Below are 22033 nucleotides of genomic sequence, written 5' to 3' on the forward strand. Positions count from 1 at the left end.
TTGGGCAGGATCAGACTGATATGCTACAGGATATTTTTTCTCTGTGAAAAGGCATAGTGTGCAAAAAGAGACTGCACCCTGAGTGGCACTGGCCTTGTGGACAAGCACAGAAGTTTTTGCTAGCTATTGTTCGGTCTCAGTGAGTGCGTCTCTCTATTTTCTTGCCTTTAGAGTACTTGCCAACAAACCCTTCTCCAGACCATCCTGGAGAAAGGACAACATCCTAGGAATCCTTACTCTACTCCAAGAGTATCCTTTGGATTCACACCAATACAAGTATTTACTCCAGATGTTAAATCCTGCGCGTTACAGGCTTACGAGCCTGAATCAAGGTCTCAATGACCGACTCTGAAAATCCACACTTAGATAAAACTAAGTGTTTTAAATCTCCAAGCAGTTGGCTTCAGAGAAAACGAGATTTGGATGAAGGAAGGGACCCTGAAGTAGAAGGTCCTTCCTCAGAAGCAGTCTCCAAGGTGGAAAGGATGACATTTCCACTATGTCTTCATACCAAATCCTGCGAGGCCACGCCGGGGCTATTAGAATTACAGACGCCCTCTCCTGTTTGATTCGAGCATTGACACTTGGACGGAGAGTGAACAGAGGAAACAGGTATGCTAGACTGAAGTTCCAAGGAACTGCCAAATCATCGATCAGAAATGCCTGCGGATCTCTTGACCTCGAGCCGTATCTCGGAAGTTTGGCATTCTGACGAGAAGCCATGAGATCCAACTCCGGCTGCCCCCACTTGAGGGTCAAGCTGGAAAACGCATCCGGATGAAGTTCCCACTCCCCGGGATGAAAAGTCTGTCTGCTCAGAAAATCCGCTTCCCATTTGTGCACTCCTGGGTGTCAGGGTGCCAGGAATCAGATTGAGACAAGAAGTGCAAAAATAATCACACCTTTTAATAATAGCAAAAAATAATAAAAAGTTCACAAGTCAAATAACAAGCCAGGAATCAAAACCAGAACTGGTAGTCATACAAGCCGAGTCAGGAGCCAAAGCGAATAGTCAGACTAGCCGGAATCAGGGACAAGGAGAACAGCAGAGTCAGGAACAAGCCAGGGATCAGGAACCAGGAGGGACGTCAGACAGCCAGATAATACACAGGAGCTCTCACAAACAGGTCTGAGACAATGCAAGGGCAAAGCATACTGAACAGAGGCCCTTTAAATAATAAGTGATGACATCACAATTCTGAGACTGCATCCTGTCTCACACGGATGATGTATACCAGTCTGGCCATAAAAGGAAGTGCAGGAAATGAGCAGCATCACACAGTATGCACCAGAGTCAGCAAGAGAGGTGAGTAAAATGGCTGCCAGCAGCACATGGTAAACAGATCAGGGAAAAAACCCTGGCACTGGGATGTGGATCGCAGGAAAAACAGCATTTGTGGGTCTCCGCCCACTGAATAATTCGGGCCATCTCTGTCATGGCCAAGGAACTCAGAGTTTCCCCCTTGGTGGTTGATGTAGGCCACCAAGGTTATGTTGTCTGACTGGAATCTGCTAAACCGGGCTAGGGCTAACTGAGGCTAGGCCAGAAGAGCATTAAAGATTGCTCCAAGATGTTTATGGGCAGGACTTACTTCTCCTGGGGCCATAAGCCCTGAGCCTTAAACGAGCCCCATACTGCTCCCCAACCTAGAAGGCTGGCATCTGTGATCACATTCACCCAGAAGGGTCTGCGGAAGCAAGTACCCTAGGAGAGATGATCCTGAGAAAGCCACCACGGAAGAGAGTCTATTGATGCCTAATCTAGATCTACATGCGGAGACAGGTCCGTATAGTCCCCGTTCCATTGTCTAAGCATGCATAACTGCAGGGGTCTGAGATGAAACCGAGCAAATGGAATTATGTCCATGGAAGCCACCATCAGACCGATTACCTCCATACATTGAACCACTGACGGCCATGGAGAGGACTAAAGGGCAAGACAAGAGTTTTTTTTTTTTCTGACCTCCGTCAGAGAAATCTTCAATAACAGGGAGTCTATTATGGTTCCCAAAAATACGACCCTTTTAGCTGGAACTAGAGAACTTTTTTCCCGATTCACCTTCCATCCGTGGGATCGAAGAAAAGATCTGTCGTCCAGATAAGGTGCCACTGCAATGCCCCCAGAACCTTTGAAAAAATTCTGGGAGCTATGGAAGGGCCACAAACTGGAAATAATTGTCCAAAAAGGCGAATCTCAGAAACTTGTGATGGTCCCTGTGAATGGGAACATGAAGGTATGCATCCTTTAGGTCTATGGTTATCATGAACTGACCCTCTTGTACCAAGGGACGAATGGAGCGTATAGTCTCCATCTTGAAGGATGGCACTCTAAGAAACTTGTTTAAACATTTTAGATCTAGGATTGGTTGAGAAGTTCCCTCCTTTTTGGGAACTACAAACGGATTTGAGTAAAATCTCAGACCCCTTTCCTGTAAGGGAACTGGAACTATTACCCCCAGGGTGGCAAGGTCCTTGACACAATGTAAGAACGCCTCTCTTTTTATCTGGTCTACAGATAATCTGGAGAGGTGAAACTTGCCTCTGGGAGGAAAAGATTTGAAGTCTATTTTGTATCCCTGGGAGACTATGTCCACCGCCCAGGGATCCGGTACAGCTCTTATCCAAGCCTGTGAAAAAGAGTCTGCCCCCTACAAGATCCGCTACCCGGATCGGGGGCCAACCCTTCATGCTGACTTGGAATCAGCTGAAGGTTTTTAGATTGCTTTCCCTTATTCCGGGATTGATTGGGCTTCCAGGAAGGCTTGGCTTGATCTTGCTTGGAGGAAGGGGAGGAAGACTTGCCTTTAAAATTGCAAAAGGAACGAAAATGACTCTGATGTCCCTTATGCTTATTCTTTTTATCTTGAGAAAGAAAAGAACCCTTCCCTCCGGTAATATCTGAGATAATATCCGCCAAACCAGGTCCAAACAAGGTCTTACCCTTGTAAGGAATAGCCATGAGCTTAGATTTAGATGAAACATCCGCAGACTAGGACTTCAACCACAAGGCCCTGCAGGCTAGGACTGCAAAACCAGAAATGTTGGCTCCCAGTTTAATAACCTGTAAGGAAGCATCTGTAATTAAAGAATTGGCTAACGAGCCTTAATCCTGTCCTAGATCTCATCAAGAGGGGTATCCGTCTGAAGAAATTCAGACAAAACGCATCAATCCAGTAAGCCACAGCGCTGGTAACAGTGGCGATACACACCGCAGGTTGCCATTGTAGACCCTGGTAGACATGCATCTTTTTTAGTAAAGCCTCCAATTTTGTATCCATTGGATTTTAAAAGAACAACTATCTTCTATGGGAATAGAAGTCCTCTTGGCCAAAGTGGAGATCGCTCCTTCTACCTTAGGAACCATCTGCCACGACTCCTTAATAAAATCCGCTATAGGAAACAACTTTAAAAAAATAGGAGATGGAGAAAACGGAATACCAGGTCTATCCTATTCTCGAGCAATAATCTCTGCAGCACAGTCAGGAACCGGAAAAACCTCCACCGCGGAGGAAACATCAAAGTATTTGTTCAATTTACTAGACTTTTTAGGATTGACTACGATAGTTGTGTCAGAGTCGTCCAAAGTAGCCAAAACCTCCTTAAGTAATAAGCGAAGGTGTTCTAGCTTAAATCTGAAGGATACCACTTCAGCATCAGAAGAAGGATTTACACTGTCTGAGTCTGAGATTTCCTACTCAGATGCTACCGACATGTCTTCTTCCTCAGGCTTATGGGAAGGGACAGTCTGGATAGCCAGAACTTGATCAGAAACCTTACTGTTTCCTTAAAATTCCTTTTTACGCCTTCCCTGCAACATGGGGAAAGCTGACAAGGGCTCAGATTCCGCAAGGGATACCTGGGAAGCAATGTCTTGTAGAGAAAACCCTACAGAATTGCAAGAGGAAACACAGGGCACTGTATGTGGAGACTGAAATAGTTGGGGAGAAAGCTGCGGCATATCTGCAACAGGAGACACCTGAACAGCATTTGCCTGGGATAATGGTGGCTCCTGGTCAAATATTTTATCTCTATAACTTAAAGTTCTCTCAATGCATGAGGAACAAAAAGGAACTGGGGGTTCCACCTGAGCATCAAAACATAACTGACAAGTAGCAACTTCGCCTGGGATAATGGTTTTAAAAGCCTCTTGATCCATCTTATGTAATAAATAAGGATAACGTGTACACATTCTTTATTTGAAAATAAAAAATAAATGTGTACTGTGTCTTTAAATAGAAATGTGTGTTGGCGCAACAAACCAAATAGACCTCAGGCTACCTATACACCTCGGTAGCTTTACTGAGGTGCCTACCTGTCCTGCAGCTCAGTTTCAAATACAGAGCAGTTAGAGAGCCCTAACTGCCGAAAAAAATGGCTTACAACAGTAATCTCCATGACCAAAAGTTAAAGTATAAAAACTACTATAACACACTGAGCCACCATAAATCACCTCACAGTCTCAATGCCCAAACTGCCTAAAAGAAACCCCAAACATGAAGGTTTAATAAAGTCCCATATTGAATAAGACCGCTTTTAGCTGTAACAAGTGCCACCAATCTCCTTGCAAAAGAAAATTAAAATGGCACTTACCTGAAAGCTCTGTCACCTCTGTATTGGATGCTATGAGTTTGTGGATATAGTGCTCCTGAGGACTATCTGTGCGTTGGTGTTTCCCCATATACTGTTTGCGCTGTGTTGTTGGTCTGCCAGGGAGAGGCTAAATAACTTCTTATCAATGAAGGAAAGAAGAACAAGCCAAAAATTGTCCAGCAAATCTATGATGGATCCAAACCTGAATGTAAAATGTAAAATTGTAGTGGTCGGAGACAGCCAGTGCGGGAAAACAGCTCTGCTGCATGTGTTTGCCAAGGACTCATTCCCCGAGAATTATGTTCCCACTGTATTTAAGAATTACACTGCCAGTTTTGAAATTGACACACAGAGAATAGAACTCAGTCTCTGGGACACATCTGGTTCTCCATATTACGACAATGTCCGTCCACTTTCTTACCCAGATTCTGATGCTGTCTTGATATGTTTTGACATCAACCAGAGACTCTTGATAGCGTTCTTAAAAAGTGGAAAGGGGAAATTCAGGAATTTTGTCCTAATACTAAAATGCTGCTCGTTGGCTGCAAGTCTGACCTACGGACGGATCTCTCTACTTTAGTAGAACTATCCAACCACAGGCAAACACCAGTGTCATATGATCAGGGTGCAAATATGGCCAAACAAATTGGCGCAGCCACCTACATAGTGCTAATCTCTTCAGTCTGAGAACAGTGTGAGAGACATTTTTCACGTTGCAACGCTGGCATGCATAAATAAAACTAACAAAAACCTAAAAAGGAACAAAACTCAAAGAACAACTAAAAGAATTTCGCACATGCCCAGTAGACCAGAACTGACCACAGTAGCTACGGATTTGCGAAAGGACAAAGCAAAAAGTTGTAGTATAATGTGAAGTGTCTAATCTGATTTATTTTTTTCCTTAATGGCAAGTCGTCTTAAAGACTTAATGAAGGGCACTATCTAAGTTCTGTTGGTAATCCAATACTGTTAAGGATATACGTCACCTTCAGTTTGGCATCTTTAGGATTCAGCATATAAGAGTGGAGTAAAATAATGTGTTTTTTAAATGTAAGCTGGAAGAAAAGCCAAAAAAAAATTGATTGGAATGTGTAGAAGAATGAAAAGCAATGTGGGGTAAATGACCATCCTAAATGATACTAGGATGGATAATAGATATATTTGGTTGGTTGACCGACAGGTCATACTGAAAGGACGAGCTTAGTCTGCTTATTAAGTCCAACACCTGTATCTGCATTCTGGAATATTATCATTTTATTTGCTAAATACAACCTTGTGTATCCCTCAAAACTGGAGTTTTTTTTAAAAGAAAAAACAAACAAACCATTGGATGCTCGGACGAAATGCGCTGTTAAATAATTTCTTGGACGTTCTACAAGTTCTTTCACAATGGATGTCAAAAACTACATTCTTAAGAGATATTGGTGGCTTTTATATTTGTACACAGTCCTTGCACAGCAAAATAGAACAGATAGTTACAGTACTTTTTTGGTTACCTAGGTTATGTGATTATTATTTTTATTTTTTTTGTGTATATGTATATATTTTTTTTTCTTTAAAATGTTTTATTATTTAAAGAGAAGTTAAAACAGGCAAATACCTTGAAATGCAAACTTCTTTCCATTTTCAATTAAGTTCTAAAGGTGCTAGCTATATTTTCCATGGAGTGTCAGTTGATTTAAGAGTATTACAATCCCAAAGAGGATTAGCTGGGAAAATCTGTTTTGTTTTCTTTGAGATCTGATGTGTAGCGTACATCAGTGCTTGCTAAGCTCAATTAACCAAGATTTGCAATGACCATTTTCTAAGTTTAGCACTTGAAACTCAAACAAAAGTCCTTGAGATTTTGCTTTAACTAGTTTAAGGGGACGGTCAACACCAGAATTTTTGTTCTTTGAAGGGAAAGATAGTACATTTGTTACCCATTCCCCGGTTTTGCATGGCCAACACTTTTCTGGAAATACACTTTTTGCCTCTGTGGTTGCCTTGTGTCTAGGCCTCCGCAGGCTGCCCCCTTGTTTCAGTTCTTTTGACGGACTTGCATCTTGGCCAATCGGTGCTGGCTACATGGTAATTTCGCGTGCATGAGCTCAGTGTTGTCTATGTGAAGCGCGTGAACTAATGCCCTCTAGAGGCCAAAGTCATTCAGATTCGAGGCGGACTTCAATGTCTAGGAAATTGGCATGTGCACCTCCTAGAATTAGCTTTCAACTGGGAATACGGATAGAGCAAGGCAGGATTGGTGATGGAAGTGGATTGGAAAGTTGTTTGGAATTGCATTCCCTATTTAAATCATGAGGGGTTTTTTTTTGTACTTGACTGTCCCTTTAAAATGAAAGTTGCTGTGGCCTGTTATATATCTACTAATATGTTTGTTTTTTTTTTTTTTTAAATCCATTTAGTAGTGCAAGAGTTCTAAAAATTGCGTTTCAAATACTGCTCGAAGATCCAACTAATTTGGCTTAAATCGCACTCCTCCAGCCAATGCATATCTTGCTAACTTGCTTGTTAAAGTGAGCATTCTTTCCATTGACTGCTTCTTTTTTGAAGCTTTATATTTTTCCTATTAAACTGTGGTGTTAGGTAATTCTGACAGTCTGTTCTCTATGCCCAGCACTTTGTCATCTCTAAGGCAAGAATTTCCATTCCAAACCACTTTACACCAATACAGATAGTTACCACTGCAATGTGCTTTGAGTAATGCAACTTTATGCTTTGGACAGTATTACAGACCTAGCTGGCAAGTGCTTTCCTATATTTAAATATTGTACCAACAAAATACGTTATAACTGTCTTAAAGCTGAACTCCTTTCTTGTTTGAATGTCAGTCACTTTGTATGTTTGTTTTTGTAAATGTTTCTGCTGTATTTATTAAACATTTTTTTTCTTTACATAATAAAAGCTTAATTCAGGTTTTTAAAAAAAAATAAAAAAAAATGGCACTTACCTGAATGTGCTGTCCGGCAGCAGGACAGCTCACCTGGTTTGAGAGGGTGCAGCACCTCACAAGGACCTGTGAAGAGAGAAAAACTGAGTAAAATTACTCAGGTTTTCTAGTTAGGGCAGCAGATTCTTGAGAAAACGCAGTGAGGATTGTACCTCACAAGTGCTCAAAAGCCACCACTGCCCTACTGAAGAGACTGATGTGGACTAGGCTAGACCCCAGAAAAGAACAGAGTAAGCTTACTCTGCTAAAAAAAAAATAATAAAATCTTGATTAAAGAGAACTTCTCATCAGACACCTAAACTTCACCACCTCCTTGCACTACAGGCAAAGAGAATGACTGGGGGATTGTGGGTAGGGGAGTGATATTTAACAGCTTTGCTGTGGTGCTCTTTGCCGCCTCCTGCTGGCCAGGAGTGATATTCCCAACAGTAATTGATGATAATTCGTGGACTCACCGTGTCATTAGAAAGAAACTAGATTGTGTGATATAAAAACTGAATCTGCTTTATTTGTACAGATGAAGACAACGCTGATAAAGTGAAAGTCGAGATAACAGAAGATCTTTGTGTGACGCTGGGAACCCCAGATGAGGAAACCAGTTACAGTTTTAGCTCATGTGAGTGTGCATGTATCTTGTGTCTGAGGTACACAGGTTATGGGTGCATGTGTGTTGTGTCTAAAAGATGTGGTTTACTGTACATGTAAGTTACAACATACATTGTGTCTGGGGGACGTGGGATATAGGTAAGTATGCACATATATTGTGAGGTACGTGGGTTACAGATGAGCAACACAAACGTTAACAACATTTTGGGAACAACAAATTCACTTAATCGTGGTTGATTAAAAGCATTTGTTGAGCCCAAAACATTGGTCAATTCTTTGGACCCAGGTGAGTGTGCACATGTGTTGTGTCTGAGGGACTGGATTGCAGGTGAGTGTGCTTCTGTGTTGTGTCTGAGGGACGCAGGTTGAAAGTGAGTTTGCATCTGTGTTGCATCTGAGTGATGGGATTTACAGATGAGTATGTATATAGGTTATGTCTGGGGTACATAGGTTACAGGTGAGTGTGCACGTGTGTTATGTGTTACCATCAGGTAACTTCCTGCTGTAATTACAGGGCGTCTAGAAGAAAACCCGGGCACTGGGCTATTAAATGTGAAGGAAGAGGATGAGACAGATGACATGAACAGTCATCAGACTGCAATACATTGCTCCCTCCCTGCCGGTGAGTAGTAATACGTGAGAGTCTGCCGGGGCTGTGCACACAGTTACTTACTGCTCTCCCTTGTAGTTTACTGTCTGGTTTATAAGCGCAGATAACACAATGAGTTTAACCCTTGTTTAGTTCATGTTGTAGTTTTATACTGGAATATAGAGGATCACGGTAAAAAAAAAAAAGGCTGAGAGGGGAGAGAAGGAGAATGTGTGAATTTGGTGCTATTGTCTGTCGGGGAAATAAACAAACTGTTTTATGGTAAAGTTATAAAAAAAAACTTGATCATGTGATATAAAAACTGAATCTGCTTTATTTGTACAGATGAAGATAAAGCTGATATAGTGAAAGTTGAGATAACAGAATATCTGTGTGTGAGGCATCAGCTGGAAGCACCAGGTGAGGAAAAACATAATTTATGCTTACCTGATAAATTTATTTCTCTTGTAGTGTGTTCAGTCCACGGGTCATCCATTACTTATGGGATATATTCTCCTTCCCAACAGGAAGTTGCAAGAGGATCACCCAAGCAGAGCTGCTATATAGCTCCTCCCCTCACATGACATATCCAGTCATTCGACCGAAACAAGACGAGAAAGGAGAAACTATAGGGTGCAGTGGTGACTGGAGTTAAAATTTAAAATTTAGAACCTGCCTCAAAAAGACAGGGCGGGCCGTGGACTGAACACACTACAAGAGAAATAAATTTATCAGGTAAGCATAAATTATGTTTTCTCTTGTTAAGTGTGTTCAGTCCACGGGTCATCATTACTTCTGGGATATTAACTGCTCCCCTACAGGAAGTGCAAGAGGATTCACCCAGCAGAGCTGCATATAGCTCCTCCCCTCTACGTCACTCCCAGTCATTCTCTTGCACCCAGCAACTAGATAGGTCGTGTGAGAGGACTATGGTGATTATACTTAGTTTTATATCTTCAATCAAAAGTTTGTTATTTTAAAATAGCACCGGAGTGTGTTATTACCTCTCTGGCAGAGTTTGAGGAAGAATCTACCAGAGTTTTGCTATGATTTTAGCCGGAGTAGTTAAGATCATATTGCTGTTCTCGGCCATCTGAGGAGTGAGGTAAACTTCAGATCAGGGGACAGCGGGCAGATGAATCTGCATAGAGGTATGTAGCAGTTTTTATTTTCTGACAATGGAATTGATGAGAAAATCCTGCCATACCGATATAATGTCATGTATGTATACTTTACACTTCAGTATTCTGGGAGAATGGTACTTCACTAGAATTACACTGTAAGAAAGACATAAAGCTGTTTAATAACTAGAGATTATGTTTAACGTTTTTGCTGGAATGTAAAATCGTTTTCATTTGCTGAGGTACTGAGTGAATAAATGTTTGGGCACCATTTTTCCACTTGGCAGTTGCTTAAATCTGTTTTTTCTGTCAGTTTCTGTTCTCCCTCACTGCTGTGTGTGTGGGGGAGGGGCGCTTTTACTATGCTTCAAATATTTCAGTCAGCAACTCATTGTATTCCCTGCATGATCTGGTTCATCTCTACAGAGCTCAGGGGTCTTCAAAACTTATTTTGAGGGAGGTAATTTCTCTCAGCAGAGCTGTGAGAATTATAGTTTGACTGAAATAAAAACTTTTATTCTGTAATTTGTTTCCTGCTTTCAGAAATTGTTATCTTTGCTAATGGGATTAAACCTTTGCTAAAGTTGTGTTGTTTACAAGGATTGAGGCTATAACTGTTTCAATTTATTAATTTTTAACTGTCATAGATCTTCTGTGCTTCTTAAAGGCACAGTACGTTTTAATATTATTCTATTTGAATTGTATTTCCAAGTTGCAAGTTTATTTGCTAGTGTGTTAAACATGTCTGATTCAGAAGATGATACCTGTGTCATTTGTTGCAATGCCAAAGTGGAGCCCAATAGAAATTTATGTACTAACTGTATTGATGCTACTTTAAATAAAAATCAATCTGTACAAATTGAACAAATTTCACCAAACAACGAGGGGAGAGTTATGCCGACTAACTCGCCTCACGTGTCAGTACCTACATCTCCCGCTCAGAGGGAGGTGCGTGATATTGTAGCGCCGAGTACAGCTGGGCGGCCATTACAAATCACATTACAGGATATGGCTACTGTTATGACTGAAGTTTTGGCTAAATTACCAGAACTAAAAGGTAAGCGTGATCACTCTGGGGTGAGAACAGAGTGCGCTGATAATATTAGGGCCATGTCAGACACTGCGTCACAGGTGGCAGAACATGAGGACGGAGAACTTCATTCTGTGGGTGACGGTTCTGATCCAAACAGACTGGATTCAGATATTTCAAATTTTAAATTTAAACTGGAAAACCTCCGTGTATTACTAGGGGAGGTGTTAGCGGCTCTGAATGATTGTAACACAGTTGCAATACCAGAGAAAATGTGTAGGTTGGATAAATATTTTGCGGTACCGACGAGTACTGAGGTTTTTCCTATACCTAAGAGACTTACTGAAATTGTTACTAAGGAGTGGGATAGACCCGGTGTGCCGTTCTCACCCCCTCCGATATTTAGAAAAATGTTTCCAATAGACGCCACCACAAGGGACTTATGGCAAACGGTCCCTAAGGTGGAGGGAGCAGTTTCTACTTTAGCTAAGCGTACCACTATCCCGGTGGAGGATAGCTGTGCTTTTTCAGATCCAATGGATAAAAAGTTAGAGGGTTACCTTAAGAAAATGTTTGTTCAACAAGGTTTTATATTGCAACCCCTTGCATGCATTGCGCCGATCACGGCTGCAGCGGCATTCTGGATTGAGTCTCTGGAAGAGAACATTGGTTCAGCTACTCTGGACGACATTACGGACAGGCTTAGAGTCCTTAAACTAGCTAATTCATTCATTTTGGAGGCCGTAGTACATCTTACTAAACTTCCTGGTCAGCTGATGTTACTTCTAAGTCTAAATTGCTTAATATACCTTTCAAAGGGCAGACCTTATTCGGGCCCGGGTTGAAAGAGATTATCGCTGACATTACAGGAGGTAAAGGCCATGCCCTGCCTCAGGACAAAGCCAAAGCCAAGACTAGACAGTCTAGTTTTCGTTCCTTTCGTAATTTCAAAGCAGGAGCAGCATCAACTTCCTCTGCACCAAAACAGGAAGGAGCTGTTGCTCGCTACAGACAAGGCTGGAAACCTAACCAGTCCTGGAACAAGGGCAAGCAGACTAGGAAACCTGCTGCTGCCCCCAAAACAGCATGAATTGAGGGCCCCCGATCCGGGATCGGATCTAGTGGGGGGCAGACTTTCTCTCTTCGCCCAGGCTTGGGCAAGAGATGTTCAGGATCCCTGGGCGCTAGAGATAATATCTCAGGGATACCTTCTGGACTTCAAATACTCTCCTCCAAGAGAGAGATTTCATCTGTCAAGATTGTCAACAATCCAGACAAAGAAAGAGGCTTTTCTACGCTGCGTACAAGAGCTCTTGTTAATGGGAGTAATCCATCCAGTTCCACGATCGGAACAGGGACAGGGGTTTTACTCAAATCTGTTTGTGGTTCCCAAAAAAGAGGGAACTTTCAGACCAATCCTGGACTTAAAGATCCTAAACAAATTCCTAAGAGTTCCATCGTTCAAGATGGAGACTATTCGGACAATTTTACCTATGATCCAAGAGGGTCAGTACATGACCACTGTAGATTTAAAAGATGCTTACCTGCACATACCGATTCACAAAGATCATTACCGGTACCTAAGGTTTGCCTTCCTAGACAGGCATTACCAGTTTGTGGCTCTTCCATTCGGATTGGCTACAGCGCCAAGAATCTTCACAAAGGTTCTGGGTGCTCTTCTGGCGGTACTAAGACCGCGGGGAATCTCGGTAGCTCCATACCTAGACGACATTCTGATACAAGCTTCAAGCTTTCAAACTGCCAAATCTCATACAGAGTTAGTGCTGGCATTTCTAAGGTCACATGGATGGAAGGTGAACGAAAAGAAAAGTTCACTCGTTCCACTCACAAGAGTTCCCTTCCTGGGGACTCTTATAGATTCTGTAGAAATGAAGATTTACCTGACAGAGGACAGGCTATCAAGACTTCAAAGTGCTTGCCGCACTCTTCATTCCATTCAACACCCGTCAGTGGCTCAATGTATGGAGGTAATCGGCTTAATGGTAGCGGCAATGGACATGGTACCCTTTGCACGCTTACACCTCAGACCACTGCAACTGTGCATGCTAGGTCAGTGGAATGGGGATTACTCAGACTTATCCCCTTCTCTGAATCTGGATCAAGAGACCAGAAATTCTCTTCTATGGTGGCTTTCTCGGCCACACCTGTCCAGGGGGATGCCATTCAGCAGACCAGACTGGACAATTGTAACAACAGACGCCAGCCTTCTAGGTTGGGGTGCCGTCTGGAATTCCCTGAAGGCTCAGGGACTATGGAGTCAGGAGGAGAGTCTCCTGCCAATAAACATTCTGGAATTGAGAGCAGTTCTCAATGCCCTCCTGGCTTGGCCCCAGTTGACAACTCGGGGGTTCATCAGGTTTCAGTCGGACAACATCACGACTGTAGCTTACATCAACCATCAGGGAGGGACAAGAATCTCCCTAGCTATGATGGAAGTATCAAAGATAATTCGCTGGGCAGAGTCTCACTCTTGCCACCTGTCAGCAATCCACATCCCGGGAGTGGAGAACTGGGAGGCGGATTTCTTAAGTCGTCAGGCTTTTCATCCGGGGGAGTGGGAACTTCATCCGGAGGTCTTTGCCCAAATACTTCGACGTTGGGGCAAACCAGAGATAGATCTCATGGCGTCTCGACAGAACGCCAAGCTTCCTCGTTACGGGTCCAGATCCAGGGATCCAGGAGCAGTCCTGATAGATGCTCTGACAGCACCTTGGGACTTCAGGATGGCTTACGTGTTTCCACCCTTCCCGTTGCTTCCTCGATTGATAGCCAGAATCAAACAAGAGAGAGCATCAGTGATTCTAATAGCACCTGCGTGGCCACGCAGGACTTGGTATGCAGACCTGGTGGACATGTCATCCTGTCCGCCTTGGTCTCTACCTCTGAAACAGGACCTTCTGATACAGGGTCCCTTCAAACATCAAAATCTAACTTCTCTGAAGTTGACTGCTTGGAAATTGAACGCTTAATTTTATCAAGACGTGGGTTTTCTGAGTCAGTTATTAGTACCTTAATACAGACTAGGAAACCTGTTACCAGAAAGATTTACCATAAGATATGGCGTAAATACCTACATTGGTGTGAATCCAAAGGTTACTCTTGGAGTAAGGTTAGGATTCCTAGGATATTGTCTTTTCTACAAGAAGGTTTAGAAAAGGGTTTATCTGCTAGTTCATTAAAGGGACAGATCTCAGCTCTGTCCATTCTGTTACACAAACGTCTGTCAGAAGTTCCTGACGTCCAGGCTTTTTGTCAGGCTTTGGCCAGGATTAAGCCTGTGTTTAAAACTGTTGCTCCACCATGGAGTTTAAACCTTGTTCTTAATGTTTTACAGGGCGTTCCGTTTGAACCCCTTCATTCCATTGATATAAAGTTGTTATCTTGGAAAGTTCTATTTTTAATGGATATTTCCTCGGCTCGAAGAGTCTCTGAATTATCAGCCTTACATTGTGATTCTCCTTATTTGATTTTTCATTCGGATAAGGTAGTCCTGCGTACTAAACCTGGGTTCTTACCTAAGGTAGTTACTAACAGGAATATCAATCAAGAGATTGTTGTTCCTTCTTTATGCCCAAATCCTTCTTCAAAGATGGAACGTCTACTGCACAACCTGGATGTAGTCCGGGCTCTAAAATTTTACTTGCAGGCAACTAAGGAATTCCGACAAACGTCTTCTCTGTTTGTCATTTACTCTGGGCAGAGGAGAGGTCAAAAAGCTTCCGCTACCTCTCTTTCTTTTTGGCTTCGTAGCATAATTCGTTTAGCTTATGAGACTGCTGGACAGCAGCCCCCTGAAAGAATTACAGCTCATTCTACTAGAGCTGTGGCTTCCACTTGGGCCTTCAAGAATGAGGCCTCTGTTGAACAGATTTGCAAGGCTGCAACTTGGTCTTCGCTTCATACTTTTTCCAAATTTTACAAATTTGACACCTTTGCTTCATCGGAGGCTATTTTTGGGAGAAAGGTTCTTCAGGCAGTGGTTCCTTCTGTATAAAGAGTCTGCCTATCCCTCCCGTCATCCGTGTACTTTTGCTTTGGTATTGGTATCCCAGAAGTAATGATGACCCGTGGACTGATCACACTTAACAGAAGAAAACATAATTTATGCTTACCTGATAAATTCCTTTCTTCTGTAGTGTGATCAGTCCACGGCCCGCCCTGTTTTTAAGGCAGGTAAATATTTTTTAATTTATACTCCAGTCACCACTTCACCCTTGGCTTTTCCTTTCTCGTTGGTCCTTGGTCGAATGACTGGGAGTGACGTAGAGGGGAGGAGCTATATGCAGCTCTGCTGGGTGAATCCTCTTGCACTTCCTGTAGGGGAGCAGTTAATATCCCAGAAGTAATGATGACCCGTGGACTGATCACACTACAGAAGAAAGGAATTTATCAGGTAAGCATAAATTATGTTTTTCTCTTGTTAAGTGTGTTCAGTCCACGGGTCATCCATTACTTATGGGATACCAATACCAGAGCTAAAGTAAACGGATGATGGGAGGGACAAGGCAGGAACATTAAACAGAAGGAACCACTGCCTGTAGAACCTTTCTCCCAAAAACAGCCTCCGAAGAAGCAAAAGTGTCAAATTTGTAAAATTTGGAAAAAGTATGAAGTGAAGACCAAGTTGCAGCCTTGCAAATCTGTTCAACAGAGGCCTCATTCTTAAAGGCCCAGGTGGAAGCCACAGCTCTAGTGGAATGAGCTGTAATTCTTTCAGGAGGCTGCTGTCCAGCAGTCTCATAGGCTAAGCGTATTATGCTACAAAGCCAAAAAGAGAGAGAGGTAGCCGAAGCCTTTTGACCTCTCCTCTGTCCAGAGTAAACGACAAACAGAGAAGAAGTTTGTCGAAAATCTTTAGTTGCCTGTAAGTAGAACTTCAGGGCACGGACCACGTCTAGATTATGCAAAAGACGTTCCTTCTTTGAAGAAGGATTAGGACATAACGATGGAACAACAATCTCTTGATTGATATTCCTGTTAGAAACAACCTTAGGTAAAAACCCAGGTTTAGTACGCAGGACTACCTTGTCTGAATGAAAGATCAGATAAGGAGAATCACAATGTAAGGCAGATAACTCAGAGACTCTTCGAGCCGAGGAAATAGCCATCAAAAACAGAACTTTCCAAGATATCAATGGAATGAAGGGGTTCAAACGGAACACCCTGAAGAACTTTAAGAACCAAGTTTAAGCTCTACGGAGGAGCAACAGTTTTAAACACAGGCTTAATCCTAGCCAAAGCCTGACAAAAAGCCTGGACGTCTGGATTCTCTGCCAGACGCTTGTGTAAAAGAATAGACAGAGCAGAAATCTGTCCCTTTAGCGAACTAGCGGATAAGCCCTTTTCTAAACCCTCTTGTAGAAAAGACAATATCCTAGGAATCCTAACCTTACTCCATGAGTAACTCTTGGATTCACACCAATATAAATATTTACGCCATATCTTGTGGTAAATTTTTCTGGTAACAGGTTTCCGAGCCTGTATTAATGTATCAATAACCGAATCCGAAAACCCACGCTTTGATAGAATCAAGCGTTCAATTTCCAAGCAGTCAGCCTCAGAGAAATTAGGTTTGGATGGTTGAAAGGACCCTGGATTAGAAGGTCCTGCCTCAGGGGTAGAGACCATGGTGGATAGGACGACATGTCCACTAGGTCTGCATACCAGGTCCTGCGTGGCCACGCAGGCGCTATCAGAATCACCGATGCTCTCTCCTGTTTGATCCTGGCAATCAGTCGAGGTAGCAACGGAAAAGGTGTAAACACATAAGCTATGTTGAAAACCCAAGGGGCTGCTAGTGCATCTATCAGCACCGCACCCGGGTCCCTGGACCTGGATCCGTAACAAGGAAGCTTGGCGTTCTGGCGAGATGCCATGAGATCCAGATCCGGTTTGCCCCAACGACGAATCAGTTGAGCAAATACCTCCGGGTGAAGTTCCCACTCCCCCGGATGAAAGGTCTGTCGACTTAGAAAATCCGCCTCCCAGTTCTCCACGCCTGGGATGTAGATCGCTGACAGGTGGCAAGAGTGAGACTCTGCCCAGCGAATTATCTTCGAGACTTCCAACATCGCCAGGGAACTCCTGGTTCCCCCTTGATGATTGATGTAAGCCACAGTCGTGATGTTGTCCGACTGAAATCTGATGAACCTCAGTGTTGCTAACTGAGGCCAAGTTAGAAGAGCATTGAATATTGCTCTTAATTCTAGAATGTTTATCGGGAGGAGTCCCTCCTCCTGAGTCCACGATCCCTGAGCCTTCAGGGAGTTCCAGACTGCTCCCCAGCCTAGTAGGCTGGCATCTGTTGTTACAATCGTCCAATCTGGTCTGCGAAAAGTCATTCCTTTGGACAGATGAACCCGTGACAACCACCAGAGAAGAGAATCTCTGGTCTCCTGGTCCAGATTTAGCAAAGGGGACAGATCTGAGTAATCCCCGTTCCATTGACTTAGCATGCATAGTTGCAGCGGTCTGAGATGTAGGCGCGCAAATGGCACTATGTCCATTGCCGCGACCATTAAGCCGATTACTTCCATGCACTGAGCTACTGATGGGCTTTGAATGGAGTGAAGGACACGGCAAGCATTGAGAATCTTTGATAACCTGGACTCCGTCAGGTAAATCTTCATCTCTACAGAATCTATAAGAGTCCCTAGAAAAGGAACCCTTGTGAGTGGTAACAGAACTCTTCTCCACGTTCACTTTCCACCCATGCGACCTCAGAAATGCTAGAACTATCTCTGTATGAGACTTTGCATTTTGAAAACTTGACGCTTGTATCAGAATGTCGTCTAGGTACGGAGCCACCGCTATGCCTCGTGGTCTTAGTACCGCCAGAAGTGAGCCCAGAACCTTTGTAAAAATTCTCGGGGCCGTAGCTAACCCGAAGGGAAGAGCTACAAACTGGTAATGTCTGTCTAGAAAGGCCAACCTTAGGTACCGATAATGATCTTTGTGAATCGGTATGTGAAGGTAGGCATCCTTTAAGTCCACTGTGGTCATATATTGACCCTCTTGGATCATGGGTAGGATGGTCCGAATGGTTTCCATCTTGAACGACGGAACCCTTAGGAATTTGTTTAAGATCTTTAAGTCTAAGATTGGTCTGAAAGTTCCCTCTTTCTTGGGAACCACAAACAGATTTGAATAAAACCCTTGCCCCTGTTCCGTTCGCGGAACTGGGTGGATCACTCCCATCACTAAGAGGTCTTGTACACATTGTAGAAATGCCTCTTTCTTTACTAGGTTTGTTGATAACCTTGACAGATGAAACCTCCCTTGTGGAGGAGAAGTTTTGAAATCCAGAAGGTATCCCTGAGATATAATCTCCAACGTCCAGGGATCCTGTACATCTCTTGCCCAAGCCTGGGCGAAGAGAGAAAGTCTGCCCCCCACTAGATCCGTCTCCGGAAAGGGGGCCCTGTCTTCATGCTGTCTTAGGGGCGGAAGTCGGCTTTCTGGCCTGCTTGCCCTTGTTCCATGACTGGTTGCCTTTCCAACCCTGTCTGTAACGAGCAGTAGTTCCTTCCTGTTTTGGAGCGGAGGAAGTTGATGCTGCTCCTGCCTTGAAATTACGAAAGGCACGAAAATTAGACTGTTTGGCCTTTGATTTGGCCCTGTCCTGAGGAAGGGTGTGGCCCTTACCTCCAGTAATGTCAGCAATAATTTCCTTCAAGCCGGGCCCGAATAAGGTCTGCCCTTTGAAAGGAATGTTTAGTAGTTTAGACTTAGAAGTTACATCTGCTGACCAGGATTTAAGCCATAGCGCTCTGCGCGCCTGTATGGGGAATCCGGAATTCTTAGCCGTAAGTTTGGTTAAATGCACTACGGCATCCGAAACAAACGCATTAGCCAGCTTAAGGGTTCTAATCTTGCTCAAAGATTCATCCAATGGTGCTGTGCGAATCGCCTCTTCCAGAGACTCAAACCAGAATGCCGCTGCAGCAGTGACGGGCGCAATGCATGCAAGAGGCTGTAATATAAAACCTTGTTGAACAAACATTTTCTTAAGATAACCCTCTAATTTTTTATCCATTGGATCTAAGAAAGCACAGCTATCCTCCACCGGGATAGTGGTACGCTTGGCTAAAGTAGAAACTGCTCCCTCCACCTTAGGGACCGTCTGCCATAAGTCTCGTGTGGTGGCGTCTATAGGGAACATTTTTCTAAATATCGGAGGAGGGGAAAAAGGCACACCGGGTCTATCCCACTCCTTGCTAATAATCTCTGTAAGCCTCTTTGGTATAGGAAAAACGTCAGTACACACCGGTACCGCATAGTATTTATCCAGCCTACATAATTTCTCTGGGATTGCCACCGTGTCACAATCATTCAGAGCCGCTAACACCTCCCCTAGCAACATGCGGAGGTTCTCAAGCTTAAATTTAAAATTTGAAATTTCTGAATCCGGTCTCCCCGAATCAGAACAGTCACCCACAGAATGAAGCTCTCCGTCCTCATGTTCTGCAAATTGTGACGCAGTATCAGACATGGCTCTCGTGTCATCAGCGCGCTCTGTCCTTAACCCAGAGCTGTCGCGCTTGCCTCTTAACTCGGGCATATTGTATAATACTTCTTTCATCATAACATTAGCCATATCATGTAAAGTGAGGGGAGGAGCTATATAGCAGCTCTGCTTGGGTGATCCTCTTGCAACTTCTTGTTGGGAAGGAGAATATATCCCATAAGTAATGGATGACCCGTGGACTGAACACACTTAACAAGAGAAATACCAGGTAAGGAAGCAAGTGACAGTATTAGCCCAAGTAAGTGTGCATGTATGGTGTGTCTGAGGGACACAGGTTACAGGTGAGTGCATGTATGGTGTGTCTGAGGGACACAGGTTACAGGTGAGTGTGCATGTATGGTGTGTCTGAGGGACACAGGTTACAGGTGAGTGTGCATGTATGGTGTGTCTGAGGGACACAGGTTACAGGTGTGTGTGCATGTATGGTGTGTCTGAGGGACACAGGTTACAGGTGTGTGTGCATGTATGGTGTGTCTGAGGGACACAGGTTACAGGTGTGTGTGCATGTATGGTGTGTCTGAGGGACACAGGTTACAGGTGTGTGTGCATGTATGGTGTGTCTGAGGGACACAGGTTACAGGTGAGTGTGCATGTATGGTGTGTCTGAGGGACACAGGTTACAGGTGTGTGTGCATGTATGGTGTGTCTGAGGGGGATGCAGGTCACAGGTAAGTGCACGTGTCTGAGGGAAACAAGTTACAGGTGTGTGAGCATGTGTGTTGTGTTTCAAGGACACAGGTTTACAGGTGAGTGTGCACGAGTCATAGGGATGAAGGTAGCATGGGCGTTGTGTGTGAGGCATATGGGTTACAGGTGAGTGTGCATATATAGTGTGTGTGTGTGTGAGGCATATGGGTTACAGGTGAGTGTGCATATATATTGTGTGTGAGGTACATGGGTTACAGGTAAGTGTACACATATGTTGTGTGAGGTAAGTGGGTTACAGGTGAATGTGCACGTATATTGTGTATGAGGTACGTGGGTTACAGGTGAGTGTGTACATATATTGTGGGTAAGGCATGTGAGTTACAGGTGAGTGTGCATAATCTACTAAATAATAATCTTGTGTGCACATAATAATTTTTGTGCCATCGCATGATTTGTATTTATATATAATGAAAGAGAAATTGATACTTCCCACAAGCACTACAAACAACTTATACATATATATGTATATTCTTATTGTACAGGCCGTATGGATGTGTCTTCTTCAGATGACTCAGCAGCTGAGCACAGAGGAGAACCGTATGTGTGTGATTATATGAAGACTGAGGAGGATGAAATTCCTATAAATACGGCTACAGGTGATTAGTTCTAATTAACACATTACACTCAAACATCTCCCGGATATAGCGCAGGTCTTGCCTCCGGCATGCAGGGTGTAGGTTAGTGTATGCGTGTGACGTGTCTGAGGGATGCAGGTGATTGTACGTGTATTATGTGTAAGAGGAATACAGAGCACAGGTGAGTGTACTTGTGTAATGTGTGATGGATGCAGGGCACAGGTTAGTATATGTTTCTAATATTATTATAATTTCCTTGTTCAGTGCTAAAATGTGACCATATTTATATAATCTATGCAGGTGATGTTAAGACTGAAGTCACACTTAATGCTGAACAGACTAATGATCTGCAAGCTGTGAAGCAGGAAATCGGTTACAATATCTGTACAGGTGAGTGTACGTGTGTCACATGTCTGGGGGATGCAGGGTAAAGATGTGTGTGATGTGTCTAAGTGTTGCATGGACCAAGTGAGTTTATGTACGTGTATGTAATGTGTCTGAGGGGTGCATGGCACAGGTGAGTGTATGTGATGTGCCTCAGATGCAGTATCCAAATTAGTTTACTTGTATAATGTGTCTGAGGAGTGTGTGGACCAAGTGAGTGTATGTGTGTGACGTGTCTGAGGGACGCAGGTCACAAGTTAGTTTTTGTGTGTAATGTGTCTGGGGGATGCAGGGCACAGGTGAGTGTACGTGTGTCACATGTCTGAGGGATGCAAGGTAAAGATGAGTGTACGTGTGAGATTGTTCTGAGGGTTGCATGGACCAATTGAGTATATGTACATGTGTGGGGTGTCTGAGAGATGCAGGTCACAGGTGAGTGTATGTGTGTAATGTGTCTGAGGGATGCAGGGTACAGGTGAGTGTATGTGTGTAATGTGAAGATAGTACAAACATGCAATCCCAGGAGTTGAAAGAGCTTAACATCAGTCTTAATTAGTATGCATTAAAAGTCGCTAAAATAGCGTGGCAAACCATAAAATCTCCACAATCTTCAATGCCGGAGAGGTGCCAGTAGCGTCACTGGTCAGCTGACGCGTTTTGGCCAATGGGCCGTAGTCATAGCTTTATGACCTGGCTACTTCCTTCATAAAAGCTAAAAGCCACTGTGATAGGTTAAAAGCTTAATGACACTACCAAACCAGCCACCAGTTAAATCTTATTACAATCTGGGTATTTTTTTTTTATTGGACTAACTATACATTTATAAGATGACAAGCTTTCTGAAGAATGTCTTCCTTTTTCAAGTCTAACGCAATACTGACGAATTTGACATTTACAGATTATATATGTATTGCTTCAGACTTGAAAAAGGAAGA

The 22033-nt window shown here is 43.4% G+C and overlaps 1 protein-coding gene and 1 pseudogene across 1 annotated transcript in view; both read left to right on the plus strand.

Annotated features, from left to right (window-relative positions):
* The window catches only part of LOC128657323 (zinc finger protein 484-like), a 69081-nt gene that overhangs the window by 9973 nt on the left and 37075 nt on the right, over nucleotides 1-22033 (plus strand). Inside the window, exons 3-7 of the mRNA XM_053711625.1 lie at nucleotides 8055-8153; nucleotides 8658-8765; nucleotides 9078-9152; nucleotides 20622-20735; nucleotides 21015-21104. Coding sequence (XP_053567600.1) covers nucleotides 8055-8153; nucleotides 8658-8765; nucleotides 9078-9152; nucleotides 20622-20735; nucleotides 21015-21104 — 486 coding nt within the window. The remainder of the gene's footprint in view (nucleotides 1-8054; nucleotides 8154-8657; nucleotides 8766-9077; nucleotides 9153-20621; nucleotides 20736-21014; nucleotides 21105-22033) is intronic.
* Nucleotides 4675-5880, plus strand: LOC128657324 (rho-related GTP-binding protein RhoE-like; annotated as a pseudogene).

This window comes from Bombina bombina, chromosome 4, assembly GCF_027579735.1.
Source record: "Bombina bombina isolate aBomBom1 chromosome 4, aBomBom1.pri, whole genome shotgun sequence".
Lineage (NCBI taxonomy): Eukaryota > Metazoa > Chordata > Amphibia > Anura > Bombinatoridae > Bombina > Bombina bombina.